This window comes from Podarcis erhardii, assembly GCF_964252035.2.
Source record: "Podarcis erhardii genome assembly, chromosome: 2".
Taxonomy (NCBI): Eukaryota; Metazoa; Chordata; class Lepidosauria; order Squamata; family Lacertidae; genus Podarcis; species Podarcis erhardii.
The window spans coordinates 33,906,482-33,929,819 of NC_138498.1; the positions used below are offsets into that span (position 1 = coordinate 33,906,482).

At 48.3% G+C, this 23,338-nt stretch overlaps 1 protein-coding gene across 4 annotated transcripts in view; it reads right to left on the reverse strand.

Moving 5' to 3' along the window:
* The window catches only part of SPATA20 (spermatogenesis associated 20), a 47,451-nt gene that overhangs the window by 12,715 nt on the left and 11,398 nt on the right, over positions 1-23,338 (reverse strand). For all 4 annotated transcript variants that reach the window (XM_081850708.1, XM_081850710.1, XM_081850711.1 and 1 more), the window contains 10 exons: positions 22,839-23,040; positions 22,467-22,597; positions 21,319-21,423; positions 16,840-16,914; positions 15,513-15,725; positions 13,862-14,054; positions 12,613-12,781; positions 7,840-8,042; positions 5,893-6,092; positions 4,644-4,724 (listed from right to left, as the gene is read on the reverse strand). In XM_081850708.1, the coding sequence (XP_081706834.1) occupies positions 4,644-4,724; positions 5,893-6,092; positions 7,840-8,042; positions 12,613-12,781; positions 13,862-14,054; positions 15,513-15,725; positions 16,840-16,914; positions 21,319-21,423; positions 22,467-22,597; positions 22,839-23,040 (1,572 nt within the window). The remainder of the gene's footprint in view (positions 1-4,643; positions 4,725-5,892; positions 6,093-7,839; positions 8,043-12,612; positions 12,782-13,861; positions 14,055-15,512; positions 15,726-16,839; positions 16,915-21,318; positions 21,424-22,466; positions 22,598-22,838; positions 23,041-23,338) is intronic.

The window sequence follows — 23,338 nt, forward strand, 5'->3', positions numbered from 1 at the left end:
GATGCCAGACGAGGTGGGCCTTGGGCCTGACTCAGCAGGCCTCTTCTTACGCCCTCACACACATTTGTATTGTATTCTTTTTGTAAAGTACAGTGGTACCTTGGTTCTCAAAGGCCTTGGTACTCAAACAACTTGGAACCCAAACACTGCAAACTGGGAAGTAAGTGTTCCAGTTTGTGAACTTTTTTTGGAAGCCAAACATGCTCTATTTTGAGTGCTACGCTTCCAATTTGAGGGCCACACTTCCATTTTGAGTGTTACACTGAGGTCTGTCTGTTTTTGCTATTTATTTTGCGTTTTTATTTTTGCGGCTCTTTTTTGTTGTTTTTGGAACCCAGTTCAGCTACTGATTGATTGATTGTGTGACTGCAGAACATTGTTTATTGCTTTCTTTTATGGTATCGCTAGATAGTAAAATTCATGTTAAATTGCTATTTTAGGAGTTGTTTTTAAAAGTCTGGAACAGATTAATTCAGTTTGCATTACTTTCTATGGGAAAGTGCGCCTTGGTTTTGGAACGCTTTGGTTTTGGAATGGACTTCCGGAACAGATTAAGGTTGAGAACCAAGGTACCACTGTACAGTCATACCTTGGATTACAGCCACTTCAGGTTGCGTTTTTCGGGTTGCGGACCACCGAAACCCGGAAGTACCGGAATGGGTTACTTCCGGGTTTTGGCAGTCGCGCATGTGCAGAAGTGCTAAATCGCAACCCGCACATGCGCAGACGTGGGTTGCGAATGCTGTGGGTTGTGAACGTGCATCCCGCACAGATCACGTTCGCAACCCAAGCGTCCACTGTACTCAGAACAGCTTAGCTTACGCATGGCTTGTACCATTTTTATCCTCACACCAGCTTCGTGAGGCAAATTAGGCTAAGGAAGGATGTGATTGGCTCAAGAAGCCATGATTGGTTCAAGTCCATCAGCAGGGATTGATTTGGTCTGTCTGTTTTGGAAAGGATTGGTATTGTGGCAGCGGGTGAAGCTGTGGTGTTAACTCCCGATTTTGTGGGAATTGTATTGTTATGATTGGTTCTGAGGCTTGAGTGGCAAAGGGAGGGCAACTGTGAAGGCAGATTGTTACGCAACTGCAGACACATCTCCAGATCTGTGGGCCTTAAGGCAATTTCAAATGTTTTGTTCTTCTCACACTTTAAACACCCCTATAAGGAAGCACACAGAAAAGAGCCAAAAGGTCTCAGGTGTCTGTAAGGTTTTCAAAATTCTATATGTACTGCTCCATGAAAGCTTCACTGATGTTCCTCCCTTCAACCCCAAAAGAGGCAAAAAAATTGACTTACTTTTTTGGGTGCAGAGTAAAGCATTTGGCAAAAGGGGAGAGCTGGGTTGTGCCTACGAATCTGGTGCAAAGCATGGCTTTCTGAGAAGTCCGGCTGCTCAGTCCCCTTGCCTCTTTTCAGGGATCCCAGTATCTCCCCTGCCCCCCATCTGTCCCCAGCAATTCCACTGCCCCAAACAGCTGACACCCTTACCACCTCTTTTCCTCCCCCTGCTGCACGTCACTGGCAGGCAAAATAAAATGGAAGGGCGAGATGCTCCAAATAATGCAGCCAAAGCAACATGCAGGATTTATCCCAAGCTGCTGGAGCAGAGCTTTCTTCAAGCAGAATCTGGCCCACAGAAGAAACCAAGACACTGGCAAACTTGAAGCACAAAGAAACAGACTGACATATCCTGGGACACCCTAACTGGTATTAAATAAAAAAGCCTCTGCAATCAAAAGCCCAAGCCTAATGCATTTAACCACCGCTCTCATGTATCCTCTCTCCAGAGGAGGGAAATAAGCTCTGCAGTCAACAGTCTCTGCCTGTTGTCATCCAAACCGTCCATTTTGCTAAGGAAAAGAGGACATTTTTCTGCATGGAATCTGTGTCAGCTTTATGACTCCAGATGCGTGGGCAATCCGAGGATGACAGCTGGGCGAGATGCAGGCCACAGCAGTGTGTGCTTAGCCCCCCAGAGAGGAAGTGCTGAGAACCCCATGCTAAAGCATATGTGGCAGGCATCGGAACAACCTGCTTCCCAGGCAGGGGCCAAAAGACAAAGCTGCTGATGTTGCCACTGTTAGATGAAAGCAGCCCCTGCAGTATGAGACACTGCAGCCTTTATCTTGGAGAAAGAAGGGGAAGCCAGCTGGAAGGGAGTGTCTGGGAGGTAGAATTTATCCAACAAAGGCAAGAGGGCAAGGAGATCAAGGAGAAGAAGAACAGAGAGAAGCAAAGAGAAATAAACAACCCAAGGCCTTCTTCATACTGCAAGGATTTCATCCCACAGTGCTCAAGGCAAGCAGTTTTGCTTGGAGCCTACAGATCAAGCAGAGTGCTACACCCCAATCTGAAGGCAGGCAAATTTTGACTTGTGTGTGTCTCTCCCTCGATTGCCTAGCGAATAACTTCATGGAGTGCACAAATTCAGCTTCAGAAATGTTTGCTGCCTTTGCAGACGTTTCAGCGTTTGCCAGTTTTCAAACAGTCCTTAAAGGATTCTGCCAAGAGGCACAGCTTGTAGAGCACAACAGGACGCGGCAAAACAGCTATGTGGTGGAGACAGAGCTTCTGCAGTCCCCACTTCCAGGAGTCTCTGTGTTTTTCAGTGACCTCCAGAAACCCAATCCCGGAGGGAGAAACATCCAAAATCCGTAACTAACAGTGCAACCCTTTGCCTTCATTTCTGCAACATCTACTGGTCACAGAATCTGGCCCTCCTTATTAAGTTGATGGCAGCTTCAATGTTCGAAACTCCCATTGTTCTAGGCGCATTTTGCGACAGGGAATTTCATTAGCGCGAGCAGTTTTTGAGCTCTGGGTACAGTACTGCATCTAAGATATCAAATTAAAACTGCAGAGCGGAAGGAAAGGAGGACCTTTTCCTGCCTCCCCACTTCCAGCTACTCTCTGAAGACTAGAGAAGAGACTCTCTTAAGATTATTAGGGGGGTGGGCAGGGGAAGGAGCAGACCATGTGAAAAACGAACGTAATATTTTAGCTGCAGTTCATTCATTTTCAGCTTTGTATTCTTGTTATTATAAAGCATGCCTAGACATTCCGTTGCTGTGCCCATAACCTAGGTTTAAGGTGCCATTGAGCTCTGAGCTTTCATTTCTCAGTTTCTAACACTGGGCAGTTTCACAAGGGTTGTCTGGGGGTGCAAGGAATTAAAGGCAGTTACTCTAAGCAGGCTGCTTTGGTAAGCAGACCAAATAGGTGCCTGGTTGATAGCTCTGAAGAGAGCCACTCTGGAGTGGGGCTTTACATCTCATACATGGGTCTGCAGGCTAGCACGTTGGCTAAGAAATAAATCACATTGTCTTGAGTGCTCATTCTTCTTATAGTCTTCAAACTAGGGGACTGGAGCTCTTGTGGGCAAGCCAGCGACAACATCCCCTGCCATTTCTGTCAACCAAACACAGCACTTCCTTGGGTTGTTGGCATCAGTCATACACCCTGCCATCTTGATCCCTATGGTCAGCCAGCCTGTATCCAGCCTGCCCCCTCCCCCGATCCCCCCCCCCTTTTTACAAACATTAATTTTTTACTGGTAACAAAAGAATCCAACACAGACATACAAACACAGGTTGTAGGCTAGACAGCCATAATAGCTACGTTTGCCACACATTTGAAGAGATAATACTAGGGAACTGACTGATCTTGTACAAAGAAATGGACATCACTATAAGGATTTCAAATTATCACCCCTCAACATACTGTTCACCTCGATTGCATCAAGCCAAATAACCTCTCCAAAAAGACATTTGAAAACCAGAAAGCCTGGGCCCCTCTGGGTTTGAACTGATGTATGAAATAAAAGGTCTACATCAAACGTGTCTTGTGTGACTTCCACCAAGGCTAAGTACGAGACCCTATCATGCCACCTACATACTGTACTTTTCTTGGTGCCCCTCCAATGATGTAAAATTTCCACAAGTGGCAATAAGTGGATGAGTTCTCTGCACCATAGTGTTATTCTGCCCCCCCCCCAAATCCCGAATCTTCTAATACAGGGGTCAGCAATTTTTTTCAGCAGGGGGCTGGTCCACTGTCCCTCAGACCTTGGGGGGGGACTATTTTTTTGGGGGGGGATGAATTCCTATGCCCCGCAAATAACCCAGAGATGCATTTTAAATAAAAGCGCACATTTTACTCTTGTAAAAACACGCTGATTCCCGGACCGTCCATGGGCCGGATTTAGAAGGTGATTGGGCCAGATCCGGCCCCCGGGCCTTAGTTTGCCTACCCATCTTCTAAAATATTTATTCAACTTCAGGTGCAGGAAACCTCAGGCCCTCCATAACAACAACTCCCATAATCCCTGGCCATTGGTCATGCTTGCTGGGGTTGATTGAGGCTGCGGTCCAGCAACATATGTACGGCCGCTGACCCTGCTTTGCCTCTCTCTAACCATCCATCAGTTTGCCCATCAGACCTGACCTAGTGAAGAATCTTGTGGCTCTTTGTTGCTCTAAGGACCTGCTCCTTCTGGGACCTCCCTTTAACTGGCCTTGACTTTGTGAAGGTCACTTTCATCCCGGTCACCGACATCCTGAAAGTGAAAACACCTGGGCCAGAAGGCCCAGAAGAAGCACAAAAGAGGGAGGAACCAGCTGTCCGCTGGTGGTTCTTACCCTGTTTGGAGTGTACGTGGAATAATAGCAATGCAGCAGCTCTCTGGTGTCTTCTCCTGCTGGGTCACCACAGATAACAACCTGCCCAGAGAATAAAGCAGAATTAAGGATGTGCTCCAAATACTTCTTTAAAGAGCAAAGAAAACAAAACAGGTGGGAAAACACCTCTGCAGAAAACGATGAACTATACTCTGCTCACAAGCAGTGGTGAAACATGTTGCCATGGGTCTCCCAGGGCCCATCGCAGGTGACTCTCTCAGTGTGCATGCGCAAGGGGCCTGTTCTATTTCTGGGCTGAATGCCTCAAACTTTCAACCGATAAAAGACTCAGGAGGGATCCAACCAACTCCCAGTAGGAGAGAAGCCAAAACAAAGGCCGAGGGACCCTCCCGCTCCACCCTTCCCCCCGTACACGCTTTATTTTAAGGTTACGTTTGTATTATTGGATCAGATTGTTCTAAGGTGTGTGATCTTTGTTGTACATTTGGTAGTTTCTTCAGCTTGTAAACTGCCTTGTGTGCAGTGATATAGAAAGACGGTATACAAACTGGGCTGGCTGAATCCAGCCCAGAATATATATACAGTGGTACCTCTGGTTGCAAACGGGATCCGTTCCAGAGGCCCTTTTGCAACATGAAAAGAGTGCAACCCACAGCGGTGCATGTGCGCACGCGCGGGTTGCAATTCGCCGCTTCTGCGCATGTGTGTGATGCCATTTTTGTGCGCATGCGCGAGCGGCGAAACACAGAAGTAACCTTTTCTGGTACTTCCGGGTCGCCGCAGGACGTAACCTGAAAGAACGTAACATGAAGCAGACGTAACATGAGGTATGACTGTATTGAAGTTCTTCTCTTGAAGGGCAAAAGACTGGATAGCTCAGTTGGTTACGGTGTGGTGCTGATAATGCTAAGGTTGCAGGTTCAATCTCTGTATGAATAGCTGCATATTCCCGCATTGCAGGGGGCTGGACTAGTTGGGTCCAATGTCTTAATCCTATGAACTAAAAATATATGAGAATATCCCTGCTGGCTCAGGCCAAGGAGGGAGAAATGGCGGGGGTGTTAAATGGTGGGAACCGGGGGGGGGGTAGGGAGAATGGTCTCCCCATTCCACCCTGACTTTAGCCACTTTGGAAGGGGGAGCGAGGATGCTGGCAATCTCCTCTGGCTATCTTCCTGTGGAGTAGAGGCTGGGGAGTGCCAGAGGATCCCCCCACCCCTTAACATTAAGGAGGAGCCCAAAAAGTTACCTGCTTCAGGGTCCGGTGGAAGGCTGCAGCGGATCGGGCCATCTCCGGGAGGACCACAGGGATTTTCAGCAGCCTCTCCGAGAAGGCAGCCAGGATCTGCCCCGCTTTCTTCACCCATTCCTTGTGGCTGGTGTAGCTGGCTGCCCGCAGAAGGTTAGTAACAGCAATAGAGTTGGGGCAGGGCTCTGCGCCGTCTTGATCTGAAAGTGTGGGGCAGGAGAAACAGTAGTCAAGTCACCCAGAGCGCATGAGCTTTCTGCTTGCAAATTCACAGGCCGTAAAGGAGCAGGGGTCACCAGCCTGTCCGTGGCCAAGGACATTTGAACTTGAGGCTCTGAAACCGCAGAGCTGATCTGCAACCCAGCTAAGTGGCATTTCAGAAGCCCTGGAACAATATGAAATCTGTGACCCTTTGTGCAGGTAAGGTAAAGGGACCCTTGACCATTAGGTCCAGGCGTGACCGACTCTGGGGTTGCGGCGCTCATCTCACTTTATTGGCCGAGGGAGCCGGCGTACAGCTTCTGGGTCATGTGGCCAGCATGACTAAGCCACTTCTGGCAAACCAGAGCAGCGCACGGAAACGCCGTATACCTTCCCACCAGAGTGGTACCTATTTATCTACTTGCACTTTGATGTGTTTTCGAACTGCTAGGTTGGCAGGAGCAGGGACTGAGCAACGGGAGCTCATCCCATCGCGGGGATTCGAACCGCTGACCTTCAGATCGGCAAGTCCTAGGCTCTGTGGTTTAACCCACAGTGCCACCCGCATCCCATTTTGCACAGATACTTAGGAGTAAATACCTCTGAATTCAGTGTGACTTATTGCCAAGCAAACAGGCAGAAGACAGGGTTATTACATCCTGGCCTAACTTTAAAGCGGTTGCTTTCTGACCTTAACAGGCAAGTGGTCCTGTCTCCCATGTCCCTCTTAGCTGTTGGGCAATCGCTCCCAGGCTGCCCTCCCAATCTGCGATGTCAGAGAAGCTAAGCCAACAGCCAGCCTCTGAACCTCACCCACCGTGTACATATATGCTGCAAATCAGGTCACCCCACTCAGCGCTGAACACCGACAGCCTGTAGGTTGTGAGCATGCTAAAGTAACATAGAGAGGCCGCAGTGTGATAAATGCACAAGGCAAGCGGGCTGAACCACCAGGCCTGTGGTGCCTTCTCAGAGTGTGTGTCTACCGCAGGCAGAGAGATGCTCGGCTGATGCACATCTCTGCACCAACCCACGTACCAGGCTTGAAACTCCAGTGCTTGTATCTTTGAAGGCTGGAAAGTGGGGCAAGAGGTGGGGTTGTGGATTGAGGAGACATTTCCCTTAGGCAAGGCTTCACGTTAGCCTCAGGAGATGGATGTGGGCTTATACCAAGCACAGAGACTCGTTTTACGGTTTGCTTGTTTGTTTTCAAGCATAGGCACTGGAAACACCAGGAAAGGACCTGTCAGAATTTCCATATGAAACTCAAACTCTTTTAAAGTTATACCTAGTTGGATGAAATGGCCTTTTCCACTGTACAGTGGTACCTCGGGTTAAGAACTTAGTTCGTTCTGGAGGTCTGTTCTTAACCTGAAACTGTACTTAACCTGAAGCACCACTTTAGCTAATGGGGCCTCCTGCTGCCGCCGTGCCGCCAGAGCACGATTTCTGTTCTCATCCTGAAGCAAAGTTCTTAACCTGAAGCACTATTTCTGGGTTAGCAGAGTCTGTAACCTGAAGCGTATGTAACCCAAGGTACCACTGTATTGCTGTTGAACCTATTTCCATAAGGGAGAGCATCAGCTGTTTTATGGTATGTTTATAGATTGTCAGAAAGCGATCCATACATTAATAAAATATTTTTTAAAGGAAAAACATGGATATTTGATTAAGGCTCTTGCTCATCCACTCGGGGGGGGGGGGGTTGCATGCCTGACGGTCTCGTCTCTGAGGGGAAACACGTACCATCCTTCATGCGCAGGAGCAAGGAAGGGTCGCCAGCCTCCGTGGAGAAGTAGGCAAAACCATTTGGATCCCAGAAGAGCTCGTCTTGCTTGTGCTGCAGCTGCACAGCCCACTCCAACCAGTTCGGGTCCAGCGAGGCCTCGTAAAGGTCAAAGAGCGCTTGGATGACGAAGACGTAGTCCTCCAGGAAGCCATGGATGGAGCTGCACAGAGCCACAAGAATGCAATGGAGCCGCGTCGTCTTAAAATAAGTTTGTTGTTTAACTAACATAATGGGCACGGCAGATGGAGGGCATCCACTCTCACGCTATCCCAATGTATTATCTTGGCCAAGACCTGCCATCCCCACCCCACAGCCAGCATGGCTAATAATACTTGGTTGGCTGGTTGGTTTTTAATGCTCTTTCTTTTGTTTCGCCTGCAATGTTTGAGAAAGACAGCATAGCCAGTTAAAGAACACTGGAGGGGAATCTATTGGACTGCCCTGGCCAGTGGCGAGGGGTGACGGGAATCGTAGTCCAACAACATACAGAGGGTCACGAGTCCCCCATCCTTTGCGTAGAGGCTTCTGACTTCCCAGTCAGAAACAGTGGGGTAGCAAAGCCCTTTCAGAGGTAGGCTGCCAGTACGTTTCAGAGCATAATTCAAAGTGTTGGTGCTGACCTTTAAAGCCCTAAACGGCCTCGGTCCAGTATACCAGAAGGAGCGCCTCCACTCCCATCGTTCTGCCCGGACACTGAAGTCTAGTGCCGAGGGCCTTCTGGCGGTTCCCTCACTGCAAGAAGCCAAGTTAGAGGGAACTAGGCAGAGGGCCATCTTGGTAGTGGCACCCGCCCTGTGGAACGCCCTCCCACCAGATGTCAAAGAGAACAACAACTACCAGACTTTTAGAAGACATCTGAAGGCAGCCCTGTTTAGGGAAGTTTTTAATGTTTAATAGGTTATTGTATTTTAATAGTCTGTTGGAAGCTGCCCAGAGTGGCCAGGGAAACCCAACCAGATGGGCGGGGTATAAATAATAAATTATTATTATTATAGAGTCCTCCATAAAGCTGGTGCTTCAGCTGAGATTCCTGTACTGCAGGGGGCTAGGCTAGGCAACCCCTGGGGTCCCTTCCAACTCTAAAACTCTATGATTCTATGTTTCCTTTACTCAGGACATATGAGCACCCAATATGTTACACAGAAACCTAGGAAGGAAGCCTTCTACCGAGTTAGAACAAGTGGGGTCCACCGACATCAGTATTGCCTGCACGGGCTGGCAGCACCTTTCTGGGCTCTCAGGCTGGGAGTCTTTCCCAGCCTCTCCTGGGCATACGAGGTATTGAACCTAGGAACCTTGCTGCTTTCAATGAAGCTGCTCTACCACTGTTCTTCTCAGCCTCACGGGCAAAGAGGAAGAACCACACTTCAACCCCAACTGAAGAGGCTGTGCAGACAAGGGGAAAGTAAATTACTCTGCTGCTGGAACGAGCCGGACACTCAAAAAGGTAGGTGCAAATGTCATTTCAGCACACAGGATCACCTTTATGCGGCCCTCCCCACTGCCTTTCTCCCGCCACCTCAATTTGCCAACCAGTTAAGCAAAGATCAGCTTGACATGCAGCGGAAAGGCACTATTAGCATTAAGTAGCCAAGCAAATCACACACTCTCGCACATACTTTCCCCGACTGTCTTAATCTCTATTGACACGAGCTTCATTTGTGTTTGCTCAAGAGAAGAGCAGGCTCCTGGAAAGAGTCAGTCAGGGATGAGGGTTTTGCTTGGAATCGGGAGGCGGGGGACCTTCCGAAGCTTCTGTTGCCAAAGGCTTGACATCCGTTTGCCACCTGGCAGAAGGCGCCGGTGCCAGGAATGCCAAGGGGGGTTGCAGGAACCGCCCCCTCCAGGGATTGGCTTCGTTTCTCAGGGATGGCAGGGAAGGGGGTTCCCTTGGTGGAAGCTCAAGCTGCGACACATATGCCTGTGTTCTGGGCCGGCTAGCGTACATGCACCTGCCCAAATCTTTCCTTTTTTCCATAATTTTTAATTAGTTTTCAAACCATTTAACAAATTGAATTCAATTGAAACACGATATTCCCTTAAGACTGTCCAGCCTTACTTCCATGCTGTTTCCATTCAAATCTTTTATCTACTGCCATATACAGTGGTACCTCTGGTTGCAAACAGGATCCGTTCTGGAGGCCCATTCACAACCTGAAAAGAACACAACCCGCGTCTGCGCGTGCCGCGATTCGCCGCTTCTGCGCATGCACGTGACGTCATTTTGCGCTTCTGCCCATGCGCAAGCGGCGAACCCCGGAAGTAACCCTTTCTGGTACTTCTGGGTTGCCGCGGGACACAACCTGAAAACATGCAACCTGAAGCAAACGTAACATGAGGTATGACTGTACTGTGTGTATTATTTCTCTAAAGCACATATCTTACATTACATTCCTTTGCACCTGTCCTTAATCTTCACACAAACATGCTTCTCCTTGTGGAATTCATGTCTGTGCTTCTCCTATTGGATACAAGGGGTCTGGTGCCATGCGATGATCCAGAGCCTGGAAGTCCCCAGCTGAAACATGGGCTCAGCTGGCTGGCCTGGAGCATGCTTCCTTAGGCCTCTCTCTACCAATTTGCCAGGGAGCAACAGCAGGAGACAGCTTTTGCCCTTGCTTCGCAGAGGCCTCTGGTGGCCCACTGTGGGAAACAGGATGGTGGACTAGATCAAGGTTTCCCAAACTTTGGTTGCCAACTGTTCTCGGACTACAATTCCCATCATCCCTAGCTAGTAAAACCAGTGGCCAGGGATGATGGGAAATGTAGTCCAGAAAAATAGCTGGTGACCCAAGTTTGGGAAACACTGGACTAGATGGACCTTTGGTCTGAAGCAGCAGGGCTCCTTTTTAAGCCACTTTCAGCACCAGCCGACCGTCCGTAACATCAGGGTATTAATACCCAGCATGCTTTACAAAGTTTTTGCAAATGGGTATGGGATATGGGCGCTTTAAAGCAGAGTTTCTCAACCTTGGGTCCCCAGCTGTTCTTGGACTACAACTCCCAGTGTTCCCTGGCCACTAGGGATGATGGGAATTGTAGTCACAACAACAGCTGGGGACCCAAGGTTGAGAAACTCTGCTTTGAAGCACTTACGGCTCGGTTGGCACGTAACACCAAGCCAAACTATGGCTCAGAGAAATGTGGAGGCACCTTTAATCCTGTGCCTGCTGTGCTATGGTTTGGTTTAGCATATTGCCTAACCCCAGGCTCATGGTTTGCCTCTTCTAGACAAACTAGGAGCTGTAAAACAAAAGCAAACCTTGGATACAGCTCATAGTTTGGGTGGAGCGAGGCAAACCACAAGCCCAGGTTCAGACGACAGCCCAAGGCCAAACCATGGCTTAGCTCATCCGCGATCCAGAAGCCCAAGCATTTGAATAAAGCCATGGATTGCCTTAGTGTTATGTGCAAACAAGGTCACTGCGTAAACACGGAGTTCCTATATTTAGCATTAGCACTAAATGCCTATTTGTTAGTAAACATATGTAGACACTTTTTAACAGGCCACCCAGTGACTCGGAAAGGAGCCAAAGCACAGGCGGCTGTGAAGACAGAAGCTCTGCTTATTGCTATGAAGATCACGTCCTCCCCTGCTCATTCCGGTTGCAATCCGGAGCCATTAATTAATAGCAGTGGGAATTTTGCCACTTTGCTCAATGGAACGAAGTGATTGCACCTGCAGCGTTAAGGTCAGAGCCAAAGGTCTGGATTCATGTGATAAAGGTCCTTCCAGAGTGAAAACTCCCAATTTCATGTTCAGCATTGCGAGAACTACAGTAACTAAATTTCTGCACGCAATTATTTGCGTTGCCAGCAGACTTGATTTTAAAGACCGCTTATTTATTAAGATGAGGAAAGTAGCATAATTTTGGGGGGTGGGGAGGGAAATTATTGTTTATTTATTTTGCAGAAGCCTTCATTTATTTTTTTAAAAAATTACAGGCTGCTTTTCACCAGGGAGGTCTCAAGCGGCTTACAACAACAAAATATACACAATTTAAAACACGAATGAAACCTCAAAAAATTTAAACTACAAGAATTTAAAATCTAAAATAAAAGAGACCCGTAAAACATCTGAGAAGCCTTCTGGGTGCAAAGGCCTCCTGAAATAAAATGGTTTTGAGCTGGCGCCTGAAACTCAGTAGGGAAGGTGCCTGCCTAACGTCTTGTGGGAGGGAGTTCCACAGAACTGGGCCCATAACATGAAGGCACAACTCTGGCCCATAGGCAACCAGAAACAGTGCTCCCCCTGATTATCTTGGTGACTGACTTGGGTTGTACAGGGTATGGAAGTCCTTAAGTAATCCTGAGCCTAAATTATTCAGTTTTCCCACGCTAGTACAAGAACGTTGAACCCACTACCTGGGCCAAGGTGGAGGAAGAAGTTGAGGAAAGAGGCAAGGGCAGCAGCGAAGGGCCAGGGGAAATAAAGCAATGAGCTCTAGGGAACGCTGAAGTCTCTCTCCATTTTGCCCTGGAAATTCTGCTGGTTGCAGAACCTGATCGCAGAATCTCACAGCTTTTCTCCCCTCAGGAGAAACAGAGGCTCAGCACTGGGGTTGAGGAGACCCAGCGGTGGAACCAATCCCAGTGCCCTGCCTGTGGCAATGCTGGTTTCGGCACGGGGGCTGAGCTACGTGCCTTTGCCCCCGTGCCGCCTACCCAAAGAGCCCTGGGCCCCTCCTGCCCCCTCTTTACAGGCTTGCCTGTCATCGCTGGATGCATACCTCTTCTCCACCACGTTTCCTTGGCCCCGGTAGCAGCTTCTGAGCAGCTTCCCGGTGACGGCGCTGAACATGTGGTGCCGGAGGAAGGAAGCAGCGCGTACGGCCCTGTCGGTGTATTCCCGCTTGCCCAAGATGGCCCCACTCTGAGCAAAGCCGGAAATCATCAGCCCTGGGAGAGGAAGGGAGGCAGAGTCAGTGTGTCGCAGCGGCACCAACGTGGCCTCGGGCTCGACTGACACCCCTCAAATGTGTTTGACGAAGAGAATGTGTTTCACTGATATTCAGCAGATGCGGAAGGCTGGCGTGGTGTGACATGCTGCTAACAGGCCCAAGTCTCTTTCTCACCAAAATGGCGGCTCCCAAGATGGGTGAATGAAGGCAGGCAATCGTTCTCCAGGGCCTGACTTAGCACCGAGTGCACAGTCATGGTACCCCGTGGTGAAAAAATGCATCATCCTTCTACCCCATCCATAATAATGATGATGATGATGGAGGATTTGGAAGGAGAGGCCAAACATTTCCCTCATATTGCCTCCATGGAAGATGTCAGCTGGCAAAATATCTGCCCTGAGCCGCAGATAACCAGCCAGCCAGTCTCCACAGCTCTGAAAGCCATTTCTCCCTCCGTGTTTTGTTTTGTTTTTTAAATAAATAAATAAGCACTCTCTTCCAAGCGGAAAGCATAAGACAATTTCCGAAAGGAGAATTCTGTGAATTCTGGAACCACTTTCTTGAGCACACACACACATTCTCTCCCAAGAGGTTGGCATGTTTCATTACTTCTTTCCCCCCGCTGTATGTCTGTGTATCTTTTATTCCATAACAGACAGGGGCGCCCCCTTTTATAGAATGTGAAAGTCAAGGGTAATGCCGCAGCTGCACAGGTTAAAGGAAGATTATTTCAAAGCGCCTGTGAGGGGAAACAGGAGAAAGGTTCTGCTGCCCCCTGCTGGAAAATGGGGAGAAGAGTTTCAGGAAAAATAGTGGTCCTTTCCTCAGTCTAGAGTCTAGACCTTCTTGGGTGGAGAGTATACATCAAGGGCAGGAGAATAAGGAAGAAACAGTACACAGTTTTGCTCCTATCAGCAACCGTCCCTCCAGCATCAGGGCATATCTGCTCAGCAGCTTGCATCATGGAAGAACTTATTTCAGCTAATATACTGCCTGTGTGTTCCCACCCATTCAAACCTCTGTGCAGCCAATTGCATGTGAATGCATGGCAGTGAGCTCAGCGCAAGAGCAACCTCACCGTTCCAGGACGCCAGCATCTTGGTGTCCAGGTGGGGCCGTGGTCGCAGGCCACGAGCCTTGGAGAGCTTCTCCTTGCCTTTAGCAAGCAGCGTCTTCAGCTGCTCCAGCTGCAGTCCAAAGCGGGCCGCTGTGAGCTCCAGGGAATACTGCACAATCAGGACGTTTTTCCCTTTTAGCTCGTTATGAGGGTCCTGAAAGGAAAACCCAACAATGGAGAACAGGAAGGGACGGCATACTCTCCAAGTGAGACTTGGGTTAGCATCCCTAGCAGGCCCTGCCATTGGGATTACTCTAACTCACTGGTGAGTTGAGGCCAGTAACTGGGGCAACGTAGAATGAGTTGCGCCTCTAATGCCCATCCCATTGAATTTTTTCTTTTTCCTCCCTTGGTAACTTTGGTTTGGCAGGAGGAGCCAGAGGCAGGTAGGGGGGGAAAGGAGGAAACTAGACACAAAAGAAAGCCAAAAAGGAAGGGCATATACAGGGGAAATTAAAAGAGGATCCCATGTTGAAAGTTGGGGTTAAAAAGATGGATAAATTTAACGATATTTGGAATTCGTTTTTACAAATACCATAACAGATTAAGGTCTGGTTAACTACAATAACAATTTTCCCATTATTATTTTTTTGTAATGTACACAGTATCTTTTTTGTCATTTTACATGGGTACTATTTCTTGTTTCTTCTTCTTCTTTTGTGTCTGATCTTTCTCGGTATAAAGTAAAATAAAATAGTTGAAGAATATTGATCTAACTCAGTGACAAGGAGGCAAGATGTGTCCCACGGTGCCTTTGAATCAAGACTACCATGTCCCCTCCTCTTATGGCTTAGCAGGGAATGGGGAGCTTCCAATGGGGCCACTGGGACTTTTTCCCCTCTTCTAAGAATAATTGGGGGCTGGGGGGTGAGGATCAGGTAGAATTGCAAGGCAAAGAAGTCAAGCAAGCAAAAGACTGAAAACGCAGGTTGTAGACCTGGCCAAAGAGCCCCAACCAGGCCCTGTTGGCCAGGCTGCCTGCAGCCTCTTCCCACTTCCTTTTCTAAGGGGCAGCTGGGAGGCTGGAGCCAAAGGGAGCAGAGCAGTCCAAGTGACCTGGAGTGAGCTTGTGTTCCAGGGGGAGGAAAGCCAGGGGAGGATCGATTCCTGGCAGTCATGAGTAGTTATTGATAACTGTAACTTGCTTATCTGAAATGTAAGTAGTGTTTCGTATGCAATGCCAAGACGCATAACCAAATGTTACTAGACAGATTACCATCTTTAGGGGTCAGCATGCTAAGGGGAAGAAGGATGTGAACAGGACATGCAATATCAGATCTTCCAGGGAGTGAAATCCTCTGCTGTCCCACATCATTAATGAAGCCCCTGCTTCACACCAGCTCTTCGGGTTGGTGCCTGATGTAAGAAGAATTCGGGTCTAGAGACTGCTGGTAAGCATTTGTGAATTCCAAGATCTATAGGCTGCCTGAAGTTGGAAAGCCTCAATAGCTCCTCATCTATGAGTCAGGCAGAGTGCTCATCCTACCACCAGCAGAGGAAAAATTGGAGTTTCCCAAGCATCACAGGCACGTATTGGGCAGTGCCAGTGACATCGGGACTGATGGGAAGCACAACAATTCCCACCCAGGTTGTGCCTTCTCTCCCACTGCACCTTCATTGGATTCACATTGCCGTCCTCTTTAACTCCATAGTGATGCATGAAGACATCTGCCATGGTCTTTTCCTCTGGGATCCCTTCAATGGGGTCTGGCAGGTTCCACCGGATCTCCTCAGCTGTCCACACACAGAATGCACCCTCTTGCTTCTCTGTTGACTGGACTGTGGGGTAGGAATCCGCATCCTCTGCACTGTAGAACCCCCCAGACTGAAAAACAAAGCACCACTATTAGCAGACACACAGGGGGAATACACCAGTGATGGCATCATCAACCTAGTGAAAGCCTATCTGGGAATGGTCCAATTAAGAAAGTCTAGTTACTTTCACTGTCATGATCCTGTCCCACAGCATGGAATTAAGGTACTAGGGGACTCTGTGCTGCCTTTGCTACAGCAGATTAAAACAGCTGCTCTCCTGGAAATCCCCTTTGAGAATACTTTTTTAGCAACGGCGCTGTGGGTTAAACCACAGAGCCTAGGACTTGCCGATCAGAAGGTCAGCGGTTCAAATCCCCGTGATGGGGTGAGTGCCCGTTGCTCAGTCCCTGCTCCAGCAACCTAGCAGTTCGAAAGCATGTCAAAGTGCAAGTAGATAAATAGGTACTGCTCCAGCGGGAAGGTAAACGGTGTTTCTGTGCGCTGCTCTGGTTCGCCAGAAGCAGCTTAGTCATGCTGGCCACATGACCCGGAAGCTGTATGCCGGCTCCCTTGGCCAATAAAGCGAGATGAGCGTCGCAACCCCAGAGTCAGTCACGACTGGACCTAATGGTCAGGGGTCCCTTTACCTTACACCTGATACACACGCCTGTATAGTAAAATTCCAGCAGCTGCTTTTTCTAGGCAAAGCAGCTTGGGGAAGGAGTAATTTGAATCAGAGAAGCAACAGAGGTGAGGAAGCTTAACCCTTCCCCTGTCCATCACACCCTCACCCAAAGCAGCTGTCAGAATTTGCATGTAACATGTGGTTTGGCCCTTGCAGCGATCATTGCTTTAAGAGTATTAGAAGTCTTTTTGTTTGAAGTCCTTTTATAAGCCATCATGGACATTTTTAACATTGAAAGAAATTATCCTGTTTAAGCCTATCAGAGGGTACATCATTAAGCGTGGATCCCAAGCAAGCCCAGCTTTGCCCCAGGAAAAATTAACAGGAACAAAGAGGAAAGGCTCTGGATTGGCTTGGTGGGAGGATGTGCTAAAGCTATGATATTTACACTCAAGGACTGAACCTGCTGCTGTTGCAACAATTCCACATGGATGTCGGTGACTCAAAGTCCAACCCACATTTAACAGCAGCAAGACAAGACCCTGAGATGATAGCTTACCCCGTCACTCAGATCCCGGGAAACGTAGAGCAGAATGTCACCAACTATGTCTGCAAAGAATTCATCCCCAGAGATCTGTTTTAAGACACAAGGAAGATTGCATTCCACAGATAACGTAATTGGGGGGTGGGGAAAAGGGAAAGGGAAAGGGAGCTTATGATTTAAATATCAAATGTGGTAGGTGGGGAGAGAAGGATGGCACAAGATGTTAACCCACAATGGGATTAGCTTGGGCCCCATCTCTGGACCACAATACACATACACACATCACTGCTGGAATCAGTAGATACAGTTTAGATTGGCATCTCAACACTACTCAATGAAGTCTCAACAATCTCTGTGCAGCAGAAAGTATTCACGCCCAGGTCATTCAGCCCCCAGTGCATTGGGGCAGCTGTTGCCTAGTAAATAAATGAAACACACTGGTTGTGAGGGACACATGCCCTCTTCTTGGCTCTGCTAAGATGTACGTTGCGTGCAAACACGTCCCTGCTATAAGCTCAGAAACAAACAACAACAAAATAAGCGCAGCTGATGGACCTGCAACTGATACCTATCTGTATGGATTTCCAGTCCAATTTGTACACAACCTGGCCCCAAATGCCACACTGATCCCTTGCCAAAAAACCCCAGCAACAACCCAATAATGATATGCAAGAACTTGAATTTCATAGCAGGACTAACCCGGGGACTTTACACCTGCCTGTTCCTATTTGTCTGATCTGTAAGATTTATTCTTATAGGATTTCAGCTTTCTGGTTGCAGAATTTGGGACAGATGGATACAACTCCCACCTTTACGTAAATTTCTCTCAAAGCTGCTTTCTTTAAAAGGTGAATAAGTTGAAGGGTTGCTATCCCAGTGCCAGAAGCAGATGATAGGATGTGAAATGGGGCTACCCAAGATTATTTCAGGATACAGGGAAGCCAATCATCGGAAGGGAGAGGCAGCAGATGGGTAGTTTTCTGGCTTCAAAGCCCTTGTGGATTCCACAGCTGCAAATCCTGTTCAAACTGTTGAAATCTGGGGAGCCCGGTAATGAGCAATTTAAATTAGTGTGGAGGGGGAGACTGGCTCAGCATGAAAGCTCTCACCTCCAGCCATGACCACATCAGTAGCAACTCTTACAGAGTGCCCAGCATGCTCTCAGAGGTGTCTACATAAGAATTTACCCCCTGGAGGTGGCTCTGGCCAGTGTGCCTCAAGAGCCCTCCAAGTCTCTTGCAATTAAAATCAACAGTACACAGCACTGCATCTGTAGACTATAAATAGATTTAAATGACTTAGAAACTCACAAAACATGTTACGACACAGCTAAAATATATGCGCCAGAATCAATGAGACATTCCTCCTCCCTACAAAAGCCTGGAAGAATGAACAATGTTGTTATAAGATGGGGGGCTGGTTTTGACTATGCCTTTGTGCCCAACCAAGCCTGTGGCTTTGTAAGATGGGAATTTGTAGCAGAAGGGACTGACCAAACCAATCTCTTTGTTAAGGTAATGGGCCTGGGCAAGTCTGTTAGGCATCCATTTACATGTCTAAAAAGTTGGTGAAGGACAGATATGTTGCCATAGAGACAACTAATTAGTGATGCTCTTTCAGGAGAGGTTAATCTCTCCCACCAACACCTGTCTGGGAGCCACATCCTTTAGCAGGTAGGAAAACAATAGTCCAATAGTTTTTGTCTAGTCTGCTCTGGAACTGGGAGCTGAAAAGACACAGAGGCTATCTGTGCTGAAAGCTAAGCTATGGCTTTGGAGTGGAGGGCAGAAATCTACTGAGGAAGCAGCATCTGTTTGAAGAGTTAGTGCTGTGAGCCCTACCATCTTATGATCAGGTTGTATATCTGTGCATATAAAGCCATACATCCTAAAGGCACCAGTGTCTCTAGCGGCCTTCATTCCAAGGCAAGCAAACTCCCTGGAGTCTCTCATTGCTCAGAGATTAGGGTGCACATAACAATATTTTTACAACTCTCTATAGAGCTCTGACAGAACAAACCTGGCAAAACTCTCCCGGGAGGCTATTCGGCAGGGAAGGTGCCACCAGAGAGAAGGCCCTGCCTTCAACATAAACAGAGAGGAATTAGCTGTAGGCATGATGCAGGAGGGAAAACAGGGGTGGGGAGTTGCAGACAGTATCATATGCATCACAGGAGACAGTGCAGGAATGAAATGGCATCGCTACTTCCATTTAAAGGAGGGATGGCCAGCCTTCAGTACTGGAGCACTGTATCTTTAACAGGTATGCAGAAGAGAACATTTCAGTTGGCCCAGCTTGTAACATCACAGTCCCACAGGAGCCCAAAACACTGCGCCTGCCAAAATTCAGCTTGGCTATTAAATGTCCAGAAACTCTAATGCTGCAAGACTAGACCTCCCCTTGAAATTGCTCCTTAAAATTTATTCACTACTATAAATCCAAAAAATGTTATAATGGAATTTTAAACCCCAAAACAGGCATAGTTGTTTATGCTTCTGCTTAAATTATAAACACAAAGAGACCGAGAGTATATAAAATGTGCCAAGTCAGACACAGTAAAACCAGAAGGCACATCATTAGGCTTATATGGTGAGACCCTTAACTTGTAATCCTCAGAAACCATACCAAGATTATTATTTTTTAAGGATCCAAGTAGTTCATCTCCTTACACACTCAGCATTCCCAAAACTAGTGGGGAAAACCCTCTGCCTCAGCTAAGCCACATATTCACTGAGAGATATAAGTTTTTGTCTCGGCACAGTTTGAAAGCTTAGTGACTCCCAACAGCTGACTCCCTCAGGACCATCCTAGGCAACGTATTACATGTATGGTCGTATTGATACATTTCTCCTCAGAAAGAAAGAAAGAAAGAAAGAAAGAAAGAAAGAAGCAGACATGGGCCCTCTCAGTCTGGATCAGGCCCAGAGAGCAAATTGATTTAATGCACCCCACTCCTGCAAACACATCATCACTCTGCTTTCCCGACAAATATCCTCCCTGCCCCCTTGCAAGGTGCTACTTGCTCCAGAAGAGAAACTGCTATTTGGGCCCACAGGCATTCGGCAGCCTGAGGGGCAAGATGGCATCTCCCCACAATTTCACGTACAGAAGCCGGCTGGACTGGCAGCTGAACCTTCTACACTGGCAACACGGCAAGGTGTTACACCCAAGGGCAGTAGGCTAGCTTAGGGTGCGCAAGGCAAGTTGTGTGTGGCTTGCCCAGCTCTGTCCTCCTCCAGCGCCAAGGCTCCCCTTGGATAAAACAAAATGGAACCTTCTCTCCATGGTCAAGTGCTCTCCGTCCCAATTTCTAAGGAAGAGGAGCACAGCGGTGGCTGGACTTGCTTGTGGAACTGTTGTGTGGAAAGCAGCACTGAGAGAGGCAGGTGCCTGAGATTCCCTGGGAGGGGCAGCAAATTATTTCCATCTCGGAGCATCCTTGCCACAGTGCGAACATTAGCAGCCTTTGCCCATGTGAACCATGTCTCGCTTCTCTCTTCCCTGCTCCCCCCCCCCCCGCAACAACCCTCTGTAAAGCTCCGCCTGTTCCACAAAGCCCAACTTTTCATTAACACTCCGCTCTCAGTTTTTGTTAACGCATCTGAGGTGCCATGTAACTGCCAAGAACAGCTGCAGGAAGAAAGGAAGGCGTGGACCCTCACCACCCCCCGCCTGCCCGCCACCAAGTGTCATCCTCTCCCTCTGTTGCCATAGATGGCCTACAAAAAACAACAACAAACGACTCCCTTTCCTCTCCTCTGCATGAAGGCACGAGTCCCTGGATGCGGGAATCAGGCTCAAGAAGCCCAGTGTTTGTATTCTTCCCACCAAACCTCCTGCTTTTTGGCCGGCGAATCACATTTACAGTGGTACCTCGGGTTACATATGCTTCAGGTTACATACGCTTCAGGTTACACACTCCGCTAACCCAGAAATAGTACCTCGGGTTAAGAACGTTGCTTCAGGATGAGAACAGAAATCGTGCTCCGGCGGCACAGCGGTAGCAGGAGGCCCCATTAGCTAAAGTGGTGCTTCAGGTTAAGAACAGTTTCAGGTTAAGAACGGACCTCTAGAATGAATTAAGTACTTAACCCAAGGTACCACTGTACCTCCATGTCATCTCAGCGATAGGCTGAAAATGTGAGGAGGTTAAGAAGCGAGGGCCGGATTCAACTAAATCACTGCGCTGGCAGAAGCAGCTTTCTTCTCTGCCTTCTTGCTTTTGCCACTGGATTCCACGCTCAGAGAGGGCAAGTGAATTACAGCAGAGGGCCAGCAGAGCCAGGAAACACTGGTGGTTGACTGTGAACCTCAGCAGGTGCCCAACAATGCTGCCCCCTGGTGCTGGCACAGCAGCGTCATCATCCCAGCATCATCATGCTCTGCTTCCTGCCTGCCTCTTTTGCCAAGATGAGTGCTGTTTCCTCTGGCCTTAACTAATAAGGAGGGGACTGCAGGGTATCACTGAGGCAAAAATCTGAGCTGAGGAAGTACCTGGAATGCCTTGGCGTAGGCTGCTGCCAGCTGCCCCTGATCGTACAGCATCTTTTCAAAGTGAGGCACGTGCCAGCGCTGGTCAGTGGAGTAGCGATGGAACCCCTGCGGCAGAGAGAGGGGAAGAAACGTCTCGTCACTTCTGCCCAGTTGTAACTGTGGTCAGGTATCCCATGCCTGGGAGAGGGGCAGAGAACTCTCAATTCAACAGACTAGGGCAACCTTTATCAACCTGTGGGTCCCCAGATGTTGTTGAACTACAACTCCCATCACCCCTAGCTAGCAAGGCCAGAGCTCAGGGATGGTGAGAGTTGTAGTCCAACAACATCTGGGGACCCACAGGTTGAGAACCGCTGGACTAAGGCATCCAGCAAAGGGGTCAATGGACCTGGTGGTGATTTGAAGCCACCGAGAACAACCAAGCCTGAAGTGGTGTGATGCTCATCCACAGGAGAACTGCCACAATGTCCATAATCCACAAGGGAGGAGGGGATCATGTGGAACCTTATGCACCACTTACTGCTAGATACAAGTGAAAGCTGGAGCAGGCCATGCACAACAGGCCCTGCTGCAGATACACCTCTGTCCCTTGGAAAGATTTCCAGAAGATTATCCTTTCTATACCTTGCTAGAATCTGACTGAACATGATTTAGTTTGGGTGTATCTTGGAATTCAGCTTTAAAATAAACCACACACACAGAGAGGGATCTAAAAATTGTTGGATAATGGTGTTTATAACCAATTTGACCCTACACAAATGAATGGGATGAAATATATAAAATGACTTTGAATTGGACCAGTTTCTTCAGTAAAATACTGCCTGCTGTTAAACCCAAGAATCTCTTGGGTACACCTCTGTAACTCAGAAAGATGCAACACTTTACATCTATTTCCAGCAGCACTTTACAGCCATTTCCAGGCATTTTTTAGTTTTACACGGCAACACTGCATCTGTTATTACCTTTCCTCAGATCTCCCTTCCTCTGAAAGTGGGTAGTTGAAAAAGAATATGGAGTGATGAGCAAAATCAGGCAGGTGGATGGACACAGAACTTGTATGTCAAGGAATGGAGAATGGCACACGGATGAAAGTCCCCTTGTGAACATCATGAAACCACTCAACTCACACTGGCCCCACCCCTTCATACCTGGGCAATGTGATCATGAACCCCGCCATAGGCCATCATCTTGAGGGTGTGCAGGGCCATCTGCAGTGCCCGAGCCCCTTCAGTAGTTGACCGATGATGAGCCCAGTAAGCGAAGAGGAAATTCAAGTTGACTAGAATACAAATAAGCAGGAAAGTAATGAGCCCTGCTCAGTTGTTTATGCAGCGCTGCCTCCTCTTATGGCTACGATGGGGAATCGCTTTGCAGGTGTTCCTAGACTCCAACTCCCATCATTCCTGTGACCACAGGCAATTGCTGGCTTGGGACTGATGGGAGTTGGAGTCCAACAACATCAGGAGAGCCACACATCCCTGAGCTACTCAGATAGCTTGACAGGAAGATCTTAGACTAACCTGGAGTAGGGAATTTGGGAGACTCCGAGAATCCACCATATTCTTCATCATAAGACTCTGACAGCTGCTGGAAGCACCTGCTCATCACCTCCTTTGAAGATGGGGGTGCTTCCTCCCCGCGAGCACCAACATCAGTCCTGGCTAACAGCGCAGACAGGATTTTCTGGCTGTTTTCCATAAGGCTAGTTTTATTCCGCTTCCACTGGGAAGGAGACGGGGGCAGGGAGGTAGGCAAAAGGAAGAAGTCAAGTCATCATTTTGCTAGTATTCACTCACACCTTTTGCCTCACACAACAACCTATCTCGTCCCCCCTCCCCCAAAAAAGTGCCAATCATTTCCCACCCGCCATTTTAAAGGAGCTTTCAAATATCAAAAGCAGTGTGGCTTGGTATAACTCAGTACAGTGGCAGAAGGGCCGTTTCTCTTCTCTAGGAGTCCACATTTTCCCACTCGCGTGAACAAGGCCCTGAATGGTTCTCAGGTATTACAGTTGCCACTG